General features: G+C 38.5%; 1 protein-coding gene across 5 annotated transcripts in view; it reads right to left on the bottom strand.

The window, feature by feature from the left end:
• NFIA (nuclear factor I A) overlaps positions 1 to 15,078 on the bottom strand; it is a 415,535-nt gene that overhangs the window by 54,279 nt on the left and 346,178 nt on the right. For 4 of the 5 annotated variants that reach the window (XM_049879426.1, XM_049879428.1, XM_049879423.1 and 1 more), the window contains exons 8-9: positions 4,975 to 5,153; positions 2,501 to 2,666 (exon numbers count right to left, since the gene is read on the bottom strand). In XM_049879426.1, the coding sequence (XP_049735383.1) occupies positions 2,501 to 2,666; positions 4,975 to 5,153 (345 nt within the window). The remainder of the gene's footprint in view (positions 1 to 2,500; positions 2,667 to 4,974; positions 5,154 to 15,078) is intronic. The other variant, XM_049879424.1, reaches the window with a different exon arrangement.

Raw genomic sequence — 15,078 nt, 5'->3', positions numbered from 1 at the left:
ATGATAAAAATTTTCCATGCCACCAGTAGAACGTTTTGTTTTGTTTTCCTTCCTAGAATTCTATGATTCAAAAAGTATTAAATTACCAGTATCAAACGCTGGGCCTCTCTCCTGATATTCTCCTTCTTCCCCAAACCTTCAAACACTGTTCTCACTGACATGCAATCATGTAAGTTGTATCACTCAAAAGACTACCCCATAATGCTGACAAAGTGAGGCTGGACACAAGAGGAAGGACAGATATCTTCTTATACAAGGCATTTGGTTCAGTCTATGAATTAGAGCCCAGACTATGGACTCAAAGACATCAACCTGATTTAGCGGTTGAGCAACTTCTACATCTCCAACAGACCCATTTCATCATTACTCATGCCTGGGGACTTCCACTAGGTATGAATTTTCGTAGATAATAAAATGTTCAAATGTATTTGGTGGGCTACTCTTTGCAGCTGATTTCATACAAACTACTAGGTAGATGTTATCACCTGCCTTTTAAAGATGAGGAAACCGTGATTTGAAGAGAAGCGCAGCTAATAATTTAAAAGGTGGGAATTTAGACTTCTTAAGCCACACATGCTTTTTCCATGCATCCACAGTGACTTGGCAGAGTTCCTTCCTCATTACTGGAAAACCCTCTAAGAATGTGGGAGACATTGATAGTGGAAATGAGAATATGTTTACATAAAATGGGATGCATGTTATCACAAGGCTTTTAAAGGACTATGACAATGTCTGTATAGAAAGCAGAGGAACAGAAAAGTAGTCTGCAGAGGCGTGTGCAGGGCACAATTAGCATGCCTCTGTCAATATGTGAGCCAATATCCCCAGTGAAGAGATTAAGTAGAGCTTGGAGCCAGTAGTTTTTCTGACTTTTTCGAAGATGTTACATAAAAACGCAATAAGCAGGACACATTTATGAGTATCTACTTCTCAGAGCTCCCAAGATCCATAGACCAAGTCTAGTTTGTTTCCTATGTCCACTGGATACTCAAGGGTTTTCTCCTTCGTTGGCACGCGTTGAACCACCTCTTACCAAGAAAAGCAGGTCTGCCTATAACTATTCCTGGACTCTTAATCTTTTTGCTATCAATATAGAATCTATGCACAATGTCACTCATATCTGTACGTATTATCAAAATGCAAAAATACTAGATGACCCAAAGCTCACCCTCAGATATGTGTCCCTGAGATACTCTGGAGATTTTGGATTTAGTGTCCCCAGAGTGAAACCTAATGAACACAGTAGAAACAGAGCGACTCATCTTTCCACTTTGGCCCTTTCTCTCCAACATTCAAAGTAAAGAATCTGAGAGGTTCAGAACCTTCCCTCACTATACTTACCTAAATGGCTGTCCGAGCTCAATGCTATGTCTATAACCCTACACACACCCCCCCCCCACCGCCCCCCGCACAATTCAACTCCTGCAATTGCTGCACAAGTTCTCTACCTTAACACTTATTTTCTGGTCTAGTCTTTTCCTCAGTAGATTCCTTGCTTCCAGTCTCACTTCCACTGAAGACAGTCTTGAAGACTCTTTTTAGGGTCCCTGCCATAGTTGTTTGCCTTTCTTATACCCTGATCCCTCTCTAAAGCTTTAGGGAAGGTTTTCATCATACCATCTATCAAGGGCAGGCAGTCCATCCACCATCTAGGTACTCTGCCGCTAGTCATTACTCTTTTTGTCATTGTTCCAGGCACTAATAAAAGCAATGGCTGTGTGTTCAAGCTATTTCTATCTCCTTACCATCTCTAAAATATCAGGAAATATCTGGAGAATTATTTTCTCTCAAGTTCATCAAGTAATCATTCCCATTATCTAAAAAAGTTCTGAAACTCTGTATTCTCTGATTAAGTGTTCCCAGACTACTCAAGGAGCCAAGAATTCTTTTCACTTTCCATCCAATTCTACCCTCTATCTCCACCCCTTGCCCAGCCTAGCCACGCAACTGCCATGGCTACCTGCTCTGATCTTCTTCCCAGCTCTTATTCTTGGCAAGTGTTCAGTGTACACACCTTTGAATTGATACTTTGATCTGAACATTTTTTTTTCCTGTTTGATGTATGAGTTGTATAACCTGTATATCTCATTAAGTGCATTCCTCTTGGACTTTAAGTTCCTGGAAGGCAGGACTCTACAGAAGTATGAGGAACTTTTTGCTAACAAGAATCCATGTAACCAGATTTTGTTTGATGATCATGAAGATAGCATTCTTAGCCACTCAAATAATATGCCATATTCAATAGTTCATATCTTGATTCCAGTTATGGGCATGTAGTTTACCATCTTATCCACCCAAACACCAGTCGTTTCAACATCTGTTGTAGTTAATTGTATCCAAGAGTGGTGTTCACTTTGATTCTGGTGTCAGTTCTGCTACAACTGTCACTGGGGAGCTGTGCCTACTGCTAGAGCCTATATGGCACCAGACAAAGCTAAGCTGCAGACTCGAGTGAGTAGAGCTTTGTAAGTGACCGGCGCCTTGTCTCAGTCATACTTACTTGGTGAGGTGGGAGAGGCTGCACCTCCTTCTGTTGACGTGGTTGGAGGCTTTGTGTCTGGCACCGGCAGAGGCACAGGCCTGGCCATCGGTGGTGGCGGTGGCGGTGGCAACATTGGGGTGGGAAGGAATGGGTTGTGCACCTTGCCTTGGCTGCTCCCATTGGGCTGCGAGGATGGAAGAAAACAAAACACACACGAGGAAAAGAAGAAACAGACATCAACCGTTAGCTGTTTCTGAAAACAAATGGTTCATTAGATGCCTTTCATGTAAATTAAGTATTCTATCTGGTTAAATTCTTCCATAGGACGATACAGCTGAAGAATTGTTGGGTTTTGTTCTTAAGGCATTCCATAAAATTCACTCTTAAACTCTCCGACTCAATGGTTCCTAAACTTATCTCTTGAACTGTGTTGTCCTTTTTTGTACCTGGTTCCGTAAAATGACCTTCCGTGGTCACTCTGGATTTGTCATCAGGGTAAACTAATCTTGTTTGGACTGTTTCAATTCTGCATTAACTGTTACCCTTACCATCATCCTCATGGTTATTAAATATTTATTTCATATGTAAGTGTTTTACAGATTGTGGTATTATTCTATCACGTCTACTAACACAGATATATTGAAGTTTCCTAAGCCTGCATTTGAGATAGAAAAATAATGTTTTATTTCCACCCTTCAAAGCTGATATTATATAACATTTAATAAATGTGTTAAGTGAACATAAAAAAATTTTTCTTTCACATATTGTATAACATCGGGCACCGAAACATTAGAATTCAGCTGTTGTTAGAATTCTGCAAGGGAAAAAATATCACTTCTAATTTTGATTTAAATTATATAAGCATATGCCATAAGAGTCATATTTATTTGGCTGCCTGATGTTACAACAAGCAAATGACAGTTCTTTAACAAAAGACAGTTTCCTTCTGAAGACAGCAGTAAAATCCATTTTCTTTTCAAGTTTTTCAAAATAGCCCCATGAAAAGACCTGCCTTAAATGAAGCCCTATAAAATTTTGATCAAAATGCAAAACTCAGCGTTTGGCAATTATGTAGGATGATGTCAAAGCTATTAAAAAGAGAAAAAAGGAAGGATTTGTAAGTCAGATGCTGGAAGCTGGTGATCACCTTTTTTTTTTTCCCATCGTTTCGCAAGTGGCCTTTCTAACTGTACTTCCAGACTTCAGTAACGCTATTCGACCAACAACAGTAGGCTGTAATCTTGAGTCAAAATGCAGCTGAAGGAAATCTCGTTGTCCAGGCCTTTAAGTTTCATAATTCTGCCGAGGCCGTCTCACTCCCCCAGCAACATTCACTTATATATTTAGTATTGTTCCTCAAAGACTATCTCATCTGACAACCAGAATGCTGTGCTTTCTTGCCAGCAAGCTTGCCTGTGTGTTATTTTTGAGTGGGCTAAAAGTCTGTAAGTGAATGCTTTAGAATGAGCCACACAAATGAATACACAAGCAAAAAGAAGAAAGGCACCATATTGATTTGTTGTCTAGACAGAAATGTATCTACTAACACATCACCAGGCATTAGTCAAAGCTGCCTGTTCTGGCTCAGATATGCAGAATCAGGTATTTCTGCTAGGGAAGAAAACTGGTGGTAGAACAGTGCGATGTAATATTCTAAATAAGGCAATAATAATTAGGGCTAATCTGGCTCCTTTGCAGTTAATTAGGAGAAAAGAAAAACCAAATTTGGCTTTATGCCAGTCATGATTATTATCATTATTAATAGTAGTCGTCATCATTGGGGATGCAGCTATCCATTGTCAACACTGAGTTCTATATTTGAAATAAAATTTCAAATCACTTTTACATTTGGAATGTTATTTCAAATTGTGATTACTTGGTTTATATGAGAAAAAAATGAACACATTCATTTGAAGCTATTGAATACTGTTTAACTTTATACAAAGATAAGTGGAAAAGATAACTACTTGCAGAAATAACAAATCATAATAAACTGTACTTCTAGCATCTTGAGTTCAAGTACTGGTCAACTTGATCTGAAGTGTTAGAAGACTGTATTTTTTCAAAAATATCAACTCGGTTGATCTGAAACATCTGTCTCCCTCGTCCCCCTACCTCTCTCTACCACCCCAAATTATTATTTTAAATCATTTGGTCTTTCTATTTTGTTAACTGCATGAGCCCCGGGGTTAGAATGCATGAGGTGGAATTATCAGCCCACAGACCTTAGAAGGTTATATAGTTCACCCTTGAGATGATTTATACTCATAAACTTGACAGTTGCAAACTTAGCACAAACACTGTTTTTAAACCCTGGCCAATCACGCTTGGAGTAAGTTAACTTTCCCACAATCTAGAATAAATATGACATTTGCCTGCAGTCAGTCAGCACAACATGAGAGCACAATGTCACATGGTCATAAGGTCTCTCCTTGTTATTTTTACATTCAGTTAACGTTTCTAAAGAAATGGAAAAAAAGAGGTTTCCTTACATTGAGGAACCCCACCTGTCCAGCCTGCTGACCAGCATCAGGGCAGACAAGTTGGACAAACTCTTTCAGCGTCTCCTGAGGGTGATAGCGGATGGCTGGGTGCGAGAAGTAAGGCCCAGGCTGCTGGATAATGGGTGATGTCGGAAAATGAAGAGTCGATGGTGTTGCGTGTGGACTTGCTGTAGGAGAAGAAAACATCGAAGTTATGAAGACAACAATTTGCTTGGCCATAGCTTCTACGCCTGATTCAGCTTCCTTCTTTATTTCTTCTCCTGACCCAATTCAGATTACTGCTCATGCAACTGAATTTAACACTGGATAGGTCTGATAGATTTTCTTCCTCAAGGCGCTAAGACAAACATGGAGGTTAGATTAGGGTAGAGTTTCAAGCTGTCTTTCTATTTTCAGTGGACGTGAGTTATAAAGGCATTAATAATCCTTGGTGAAGCTGAAGATTATTCATTACCTTAAGAGCCTTTTTAATGAAGCAGGCAATAAAAAATGTATTTGGTAGATTAGACCTGATTTAACTGACATTACATATGACAAATTCTAGTTTGCACATATGGACCCTTTTTCATGCTGAGCTATCCATAGACAATAATTCATTGTTAAAGCTCTTATACCCCTTTCAAGGAAATTTCTAGGGACTAATTCAGGATGAAATTTTTTTGAAGTATGTAGTAAATGATCACTTAACAAACCTGTACAATTTGGGGGCCTCACTTTACATGGAAGGTTTATGTCACCTCTTTTGCCATTTCAAAGCCAAACTCAGAAATGCATAAATGTGAGAGTGGGGGAACTCACAGGCTGAGCGGGCAGTGACCCCTGCTAAAATGCTGGCCTTCTGCCCATAAAAACTGATAAACGACTCAGACAACTATTACTCCCTTACATTTGAATCATGCTAAATTTCATTTGTACAAGAGGAAGATTACATTAGATTTAAAAAACTTATGTGAGGTGCTTAGTAATTTTTCTGAGAGGAATTTTGCCCTTGAATTGAAAGGGTGATTGATAAAATCAGCTGCAGGATAAGAGCAGCATATAGGAGAGTTGGAGATACTCAAACCAAGTAATGCCAAGATAGCAGCTCTTGCTTCTCAATGAGGGCCAGAGAAATGTCCCCCAAATAAAGCAGATGAGAGTATTCCGCTTTCCTTATTTTTTGCAGTTTAATCCCTTAAACTAACGGAGCCCCTGGAAAGAGAAAATACAAGGATGTCCACACTTCTGGAGAATAAGATACCAAGAATGATTCATAAGGCTAAAGAGAAACTCAAGCAAGACAGGCTCCCCTTTCTCCACTATCCCACTGGCATGGGTAAGGGCAGTAAAAACCAATACATTCCTGTTGATCACTGGCCATAGTTTCTTTGTTCCCTACTGAAATCTCCATAGAATTGGGTTTTTTTTTTTTTTTTTTAACTAATAATTGAAAGGGCTAGGATGGTGTGGCTCAGAGGAGTATCTGTAATTGCTGAAGTGTAGAAATGGGGGGTTCGGAGTAGAAACAAGAGTTTAACCTATGTTTTGCACATGACCTCTGAAATCCTTCCACTCATTCAACCTTCAATCTATCCAATAAATATTCATGAGCTCCTACTATGAGCTCTGGATGTAACACTGGGCCCAAAATAACACTTTTGCCTTCAATCATACAATTAACTGAGGCATCTCGAACTTAACTTATCCAAACTAGAATTGTCACCTTCCCCTTTCAAACCTGCTCTTCTTTCAGTCTTCCCCATCTTAGTATGTAAATGGCTTTTTCTACCACTTAACTGTTCACTCTCACATGCCCAGGACAGTACCTGATGATACTCAGTAACTAATTGTTGAATTAATGACAGATAATTAAATAAATGAGTGGTACAGAAGTTAATAAAATAACTATACAAATAAATACAGATAAAAACTTTTGTTTCTCTGACAAAGAACCAGAAAGCTTACAGGAAAGCTGGAAAAACTTAACACTTCATACAATGAATAGTGAATTTTGCAGTCCATTATTACCTCTGAGCTAAAACCCAAAAGCCAAAAAGTTAAATGGCTCTGGTCATCTCTTACTCTGGAAATTGTGTTATATGCTTTAAAAAAAAAAAATTTCTTCAACTAATATGGTATGGTCCTCCTCGCTGGAAGGAAGAAACTTTGACCCAGTACCCTGCATTTGACAGAATATTTTCTAGTTAAAGCTAGAATGTGGTATTTCCTAAACTAGGCCAAGAATATACTGAACAAAACAAAATGATACACTCAGCTTTTCTAGCATGTCGAATACAAAGGTGGCAACTCTACTGTCAAGAGCCTGCAGAAAGCAGACCTTGATGATAAAGTGACATTGCCTCAGGTGTTCAACGAAAAGTGATGACTGTTAGATGGTGGTGACACCAATAGAGTATGCTGCTAAACCAAATCACCAAACCCACTGCCCTCCAGTCAATTCTGACTAATACTAAGTCTACAGGACAGAGTAGAACTGGTCCATAGGGTTTCCAAGGAGTAGCTGGTAGATTCGAACTGATGACCTTTGGTTAGCAGCCTGAGCTATTAACTACTGCACCACCAGGGCTCCATGTTGTCCAAGGGAGGGAAAGATCACTTGAGTAAAGATCAGGCAGATAAAAGAAACTGATACTAAAGAAAAATGAGAGGAAATATTTCAACAGGACCAATGAATCACCCCCTTCACTGATATTAAACATTCCTGCCGCCCTCTTTTTTCTTTTTGGGAGGATTAATTATGTAAAACGAAACCATTAACAACATAAATTTAGACGTTCGTTTATTATAGTTTACTAAAAACAATCTATTTGTCTTTTCCTTGTGGCATAAAGTTTAACACATACTAAAGAACACATGGCCACTATACTGAATTAATTCCACAATGACTGATTTGTGAGGATCAATTAGTTCTTAATTAATACCAGAAAATCATCTAGCCTGTACTTTAAATGTAGACATTTGCTGTGTCTGCATTTCAAAGGGTCATCTTTCACAGCCCCTACTTTCTCCTGCCTTTAACTTTTTGGTTCTGTCATCAGTTCACTGTGAAACTAGACATAAGTCATTAAGATGCTGCACTTTAATATCTTTAAACAGAAAATAGTTGTGCTACAGACATCACGAAGGTCTGGTAAATATTATTAAATACACACTATTTCTCTGGATAGCCTACTACTCCTACTGGACGATAAGATCCACCAGGTTTCTTTCTTCCTTTGCTCTGGAAGCTCAGAGTTAAGATTTCAGCAATGTCTAAATTTTTTCCTCCTTTTCTCTCTTTTATTTTTTCTCTTTTGTCTTCAGTTAGATGTTTTTACTATTTCCATGTTTTTGCCTAAGTTGTCTCAAATCATTTTAGAAAGTGTCGTTGGGTATAAATCAGTACATCAGTAAAATTCATTAAGTGTACTTTGAGATCATCAGATGAGGCCCTATAGAAAAGAAACGACCATTATGAACCTGGCATGATGCTAACAGAATGTACAAAGAATGGTATGAGTCCAAATTTTTGACAGAGAAAAACATCTCTTATGGATGTGTTTTGTGTGTGAGTAGTTGACACAATAAAAAATTATAGCACATTATGTAAATGCATATTTAGGTCCTTTAAAATGTGCATTATTTACTTGAGAGTCAATAAAGGCTTTTCTCAAGTGGTTATAGTTTATTGCAGTGCATCCATCTGTATCCATGTTGATGTTAATACAATTTTGTATATTAAAAGGCACTACAAAATTGGCTGCTTCTGGGGTCTAGCACTTTTAGTACCCTAGGCCAGGAACAGCAGGGAGTGTCAAAAACTCTCCACTCTGGATGGACTGCACAACTGGTTTAAACTTTAACAAGTGGCCAGACTTGTTTAAAACCACCGCTTGGGCTTTTCACAAACAATACAAATAAGATGGGAAGGAAAGGAATTTGATCAGGTTTCTTTGGCTAGAATGGCACTGCCTATACATTCTAAACAAAGTAGTCACAATTAAAGAAACAGAACCAGAATTTCCAAAAGGGTAAAATGCTCAGCCATTTATTACATTTATCGCATTCCTAGGTCCTTAAAAGAAAGCAAGCAAGCAAGTCAGGCAGGGTGGTTGACTTATTTGCACCCCCTCCCCATCCTTTAAAATACTCTTTCAATTTTCATTTGAAGAAAAAAAGTTAAAAATCCAGTACAGTTGAATATATATATTTTTTAAATTAAAAACACATCCTCCTTTAAAGCAGAATTGATCAAGACTGCAGAGGTCAAGATCATTACTGTATTATTATGTATGTTGACAGACTTATACGATCTAATAAGTGATCTAAATGTGAGAATCCACTATAGGGTGGCCTTGGAGATACATATTGTAGCAGGGTGCTAACAACAGGATTTAGAACTAGTCAGACAAGGACCCCTGGTGGCTCAACAGTTATGCATTTGGCTGCTAACAAAAAGGTTGGTGGTTCTAACCCATCTAGCCACTCAGTGGAAAAAAGACCTAGCAATCTGCTGCCACAAAGTTTAAAGCCAAGAAAACCCTACAGCGAAGTTCTACTCTATCTCATGGTGTGGCTATGAGTTGGAATCAACAACGGCATACAACAACAAGAACTAGTTAGAACACCCCGGGTAAACCGTGTAAAAGATGATGCTAGGGAGATGTGGCTACACAGACTTAGAACCTTGAACTTTATGTTTTGTTTTTTTTTTTAGGAAAGAAAAAGAAAAGAAAGCAATCTCTCCTTACAGTTTCTAGCAGTTTTTCCCAAGCTCAACCTCTGAGAATTCTAATAACCCTCCCACATTTTTCCTCAAACCAAAATTTCATGGGTAGAAATATGTTTGTCTGTACAACCCTGACATTGCCTTAATTACTTTATTCCTTGTCTATGAACCATTGCGGATTCCCACAGATTAGACAGAGACTTGGATTCTTTTCACATTAGCTTGCGCTTTCTGGCACCAGCCGTTAAGTCCTACTCTCTCTTCTATGGCAGGTTCCAAAGAAAAGCTGACAAGAGAGCAGCACAGACAATAAAATTTAATCCTCCTTCAGGTACAGTGTGCTCTTAAAACATGTTACATACAGGCTTCCTCCCTCATAAGTAAGCCCAGGCATTTGCAAAACTTCGCAGACTTACTGTTAATCAATACTAAGCCAGTGGCAACAAAGTGAGATTCCAAACTGTCTCTCTCTGTTAGCACTGTTACAAGAAAAAGCTACTTGTCTGTCTTCAACAGTAAGATGTTCTTGAGACAAAAATGATCATTCCCATAGAGTAAAAGGCGGCATTAAGAACTCCTGAGTATTCATATTTAGGTGTAAAGCTTTTTGTAATAAGGCAAGTTGCTAAAAAGAATAGAAAACGGAAGAGAAAAATTTTTACTAAAAAAAAAAAAAGCCTTCCATAAGGGCAAATGGAAGTTAAATGTCTGGGTTGTCAACTACTGTTATTATTACTTTGCTTCTTGAGAAATTCAACACCACACCATATAACACCATCACAGCCTACCTAAACCTGAGGAATGTATTTTAATGGTCCATACCTATAATTTACAAAACATGAAAGAATCAGACCTACCATTTACGAAAGCCTAGAAGTTTAGAGTTATGGGATTTATTTTAACAAAGACACAGGAAAGTGGAATTGGCAATCAATGGTTTTCAAATCTTTAGGAGACGTAGCCTTTTCTAAATAACACACCTTTTGACTCAAAATAAACCAAGGTTTTTAAAATACATAGTATATTCCTTTAACATAACTGAGATGCGTGTGGAAGGACCCAGATATGTCAATTGAGAGAAATATATGACACTGCATGATGGCTTGCAAAACACCAGTATTTTTATATTATTGCTACTGGACAAAGCAACTTTATGCTACATTAGGCTTCCAAGATGGTTGATATATTTCTATTCCATTTGAATTATAAACCCAATTTGAGGACTAAGGTGCACCTGACCCAAGCCATGGTGTTTTCAATTGCCTCATATGCATGCGACAGCTGGACAATGAATATGGGAGACCAAAGAAGAACTGATGCCTTTGAATTACGGTGTTGGCAAAGAATATTGAATATACCATTGGCTGTCAGAAGAACCAACAAATCTGTCTTAGAAAAAGTACAGATAGCACGCTCCTTAGAAATGAGGATGGCGAGACTTTGTCTCACATACTTTGGACATGTTATCAGGAGGGACTAATCCCTGGAGAAGAACATCATGCTTGGTAAAGTAGAAGGTCAGCGAAAAAGGGGCAGACCATCAAGAAGATGGACTGACACAGTGGTTGCAATAATGAGCTCAAACATAGCAACGATTATGAGGATGGTGCAGGACCAGGCAGTGTTTCGTTTTATTGTACACAGGGTTGATATGAGTCAGAACCGACTCTATGGCACCTAACAACAATATCTGGGTAGAGATCAAATTCCAATGAATTTTGGAAAAACAGAACAACACACCCCCGCCCCCGCCAAAAAAAAAAAAAAAAAGAGACAGAGAGAGTGAGAGAGAAGCCAAGGTCTTTTCTGATTTTTGTCTTGATCAATTCTAGCTACTTAAAGACTTTTCCTGTTTGAAGGCTCTGGCTTATAGTCTAAATCAGGGGTCCGCAAATCTTTTCTGTAAAGGCCAGATAGTAAATAATATAGGCTTTGCAGGCTATATGGTCTCTGTTGCAATTACTCAGCTTTGCTACTATAGGGCAAAAGCAGCCACAGACAATATATAAACAAATGAGTCTGGCTATATTTCAAAAAAACTTTATTTTCAAAAACAGGTAGTAGACTGGATCTGGCCTTTGGACTGTAGTCTGTCAGACCCTGGTCTAGATCCACAGAATTCTTGTTTTCTCTCTAAATACCTACCATGTTCTGTCTATCAGTGGAGCCCTTGAAAATTACTGCTTCTCCCACCCTTTCTCTACCAAACCATGCCCTTGTCTCTACCAGCCTCGTTTTTCTGAAGCTTTTCTAAAGCAATCTGTTTTCTTTACCTCTACTAACTCTCCATCATAGCTCTTTGTCCTTTTTCATCATTACTTAATATTTTTATGCCTTGATCTGTGCTAGTTGACCACCCCCGTGTTTGGGTATCATTCCAAGTTCAACATACGAATCAGAAAGGCAGCGTGTGTAATATAAAGACCATGGGTTTTGGAGTCAGATGGACATAGGCTTAAATTCCAGTTCTATCACTTACTTGCTATGTTTCAAGTTTCTGAGTTCCTCTACAACTGTTTTGTCATCTGTATAATGAGGTAATAGCGTCTCATACATTTGTGTGAGGATTAAATGAGAATGTATGCAAGTCACATGGCATAATTCCTGACCATATGGTCAAGTGACCAATAAAAAGCTTCCTTTAAGTACTATTGTGGAAAGGCAAGGATGGGGATGAGAAATGAGTAATACTGGAATTTGCTCATGTGTGCTAGGACCTGCTCTGAGTGCTAGAATATGGAGGGAAAGGGGTGATGGAGGAAGAAGTAACTGTTGCCTCTCTGTGTCTTGAACAAATGAGTACATAAATATCAATAAAGGAGAACAGCTTACCCATATGGCTATAACATGAGGGTCTTCAAGTTAATCCCATGAACAATTAAATGCAAAACCAAAGCAGAAACAGCAAGAGCAACAACCTTAACCTAATAGTCAAAGATACAACAAATACAATGGCCTGAAAAGACTCTATGTTGATCAATCGTATTTTGAATCTCTCTCTCTGTTTAACCCTCAGGGTCTTAACCTAGAAATTTAGGACCATGGGCTGTCTCCCTCTAGACTCTATTTTTCACTTAGACCTACAATCCTTGACAGTCCACTTTGAGTGTCCACACTGACCTCTTCTTTCACCATGTAGACTCGTTATCCAGGAATACTTCTGACCTAACCAGACTCTGAGCATGGACTTCCTTTGGTCTCCCCAAAGAGGGACACAATGAAGATATCCATTATCTCTCTTGAGAGGCCCAAATGTTCATTATTGGGAGTTGCTTATCAGAGATCTAATATATGTTGACAGCTAAAAACATTTCTAGAAGATCTGGGGTATTTTATGGGAAAATTTCCTGATTAGATAAAGGAACCTGAGTTTTGGTTTAGTTTTTACCACTATCTGGCTTATAAATATGGGCAACTTCTCTCTCCTCCAGTTTTCTCATCTAGAAGCTGATGAGTTGAAACTGAACCATCACTGAAGCTCACACCAAGCTTTAAATTCCTGTGGGTATATGGAATTCAGTCTCTGAGGTTACATTTACAAATAACTCAGTGCAACTGATCCATAGTAAGATCTAAAAAATCTGAAACAAGGGAGCATTATATGTGCCTTTAAAATTGTTTTTAAAAAATCTCTGTGATATTAAGTTATAGGGTATATCTCCACTCAAATTTTTAACAAAGGTTGGCTTTAGGAAGGCTATAACATTTCAAGTTTTAAAAACCCCAAATGTGCTAGTTCAACTTCTGTATGATATAGCCCCAGCCTTTGGATCCCAACAGGACATCTTCTCCAAATCGACCGTGTTTGCACACTAATTGGCTAAGCTGCCATGATGGCTGACGTGAAATGCGATCAACCACCATGTAACAGCTGTGATTACCGGAACTATGAAGAGTGACTGTTTAATAAGCAAAGTTCACAAGAACCCAGTTCCTTGAAGGGAACTTGAGCTTCTGTGTAATATGCAACCAATACCATGAGACAAGAGATAAAGAATGAATTAAAAAAAATAAAACAATTATGTGAGAAAACACCAACTATCATAAAAAAAAAAAAAAAAAACGTAGGCTGGATATTACAGAAGTTAACAGAAATAGGCAGGGAATCCTCCAACAACCTGTTGGAAATACACTGGAATTTAAAAAAGCAGTCATGAGAAAATTAAGCTTGAAAGTAAGATCCATGGAGGTGCTAAGCTTCTTAAAAAATAAATAAGTGCTATGTTGTTTGCAAGTATTTCCCTACATTAAAAAAAAAAAAAAAAAAAGACAAGAAAACAACCAAATAAACAAAACTCTCCAACAAACATAAAGGCATGGGTTGATCTGTGGCATTTGCCCTACCAAACTGTCAGGTTTACATTTTGTAAGCCCTTGTTTCTGAGCGACACAATTAGTAAAGCATTAGTTGCTTTCAAAGTACCCTCCTGAATTCACCCAATTGGATTTGATAATTTATATCCACTGTTGGCAGATTACATACAAGAAGAGGAAGCATGAGAAGAATTAGTCCAGTGTCTGAAGTCAGAGGACCAAATTTCTCCACACTTGGGCATCAACTAGCTCTGTGTCTGGCCTCTGTGCTCCTTAGTTTCCTCCATTGCATAACAGCAATCATATGTCTTGAATGGGTTTTAGAACCCGACTGCCCTGGGTTTGAAATCAAATGGTGTCATTCACTTCCTATGCTACTTTGAGCAAAGTTATTTAGCATTTCTGAGTCTGCATTTCCTTGGCTGGTCCCCCTTTCATTAAACTTAATAGCACCGATTTAAAAGATTTTTCTGAGAATTAGAATTAATGTATGCAAGTGCCTAATACATTCATTCAACAAATATGTGCTGAGAATCTACTATGTGCCAGACAGTATACTACACTTTGGGTGATTTTTCTTGGAATTGTTTTTTAGAATGAACTAAGGTATATGAAGAGTAATCAGGATCATACAATGCAATGTATCAACACTAGGTAACTGGTAATCGGCTAAACTATTTTCAAGTGACCCTGGAGATCCATGGCATGCACTGATCGCCAGTTTCCTAAGGCCTGAGTTTTACTCAGGATTAAAATTACAAATCCCCTGGCTCTTGAGGAAGCAGAGCCCACTGCCCAGCGCTCACAACAGCTATGTTGTTACCACCTGTAGCAGACAGCTATTACTTTTGCCTCCAGCAGTCCTTCACCCCTTCTTCTGGAAACAGAGCTCTAATGTTTCTTTGGGGAATTACCCTTCCCTCAGCCTCAGTCTAGTGCTTAAGGTGGAGGTTCCAGGGTGTGTATGTGACTCAGGCCAAACCAATGAGAAATTATTATCTTTCTGGACATAAGGATTGGTTTGAAAGTGAGCAAATGACCTAAACCAGGCCAATCAGAGCCGTCAGCAC

Source organism: Elephas maximus, chromosome 3 (assembly GCF_024166365.1).
Source record: "Elephas maximus indicus isolate mEleMax1 chromosome 3, mEleMax1 primary haplotype, whole genome shotgun sequence".
NCBI classification, from domain to species: Eukaryota; Metazoa; Chordata; class Mammalia; order Proboscidea; family Elephantidae; genus Elephas; species Elephas maximus.
Note: the sequence above shows the minus strand (reverse complement) of the source record. Positions and strands in the feature narration are given on the sequence as shown.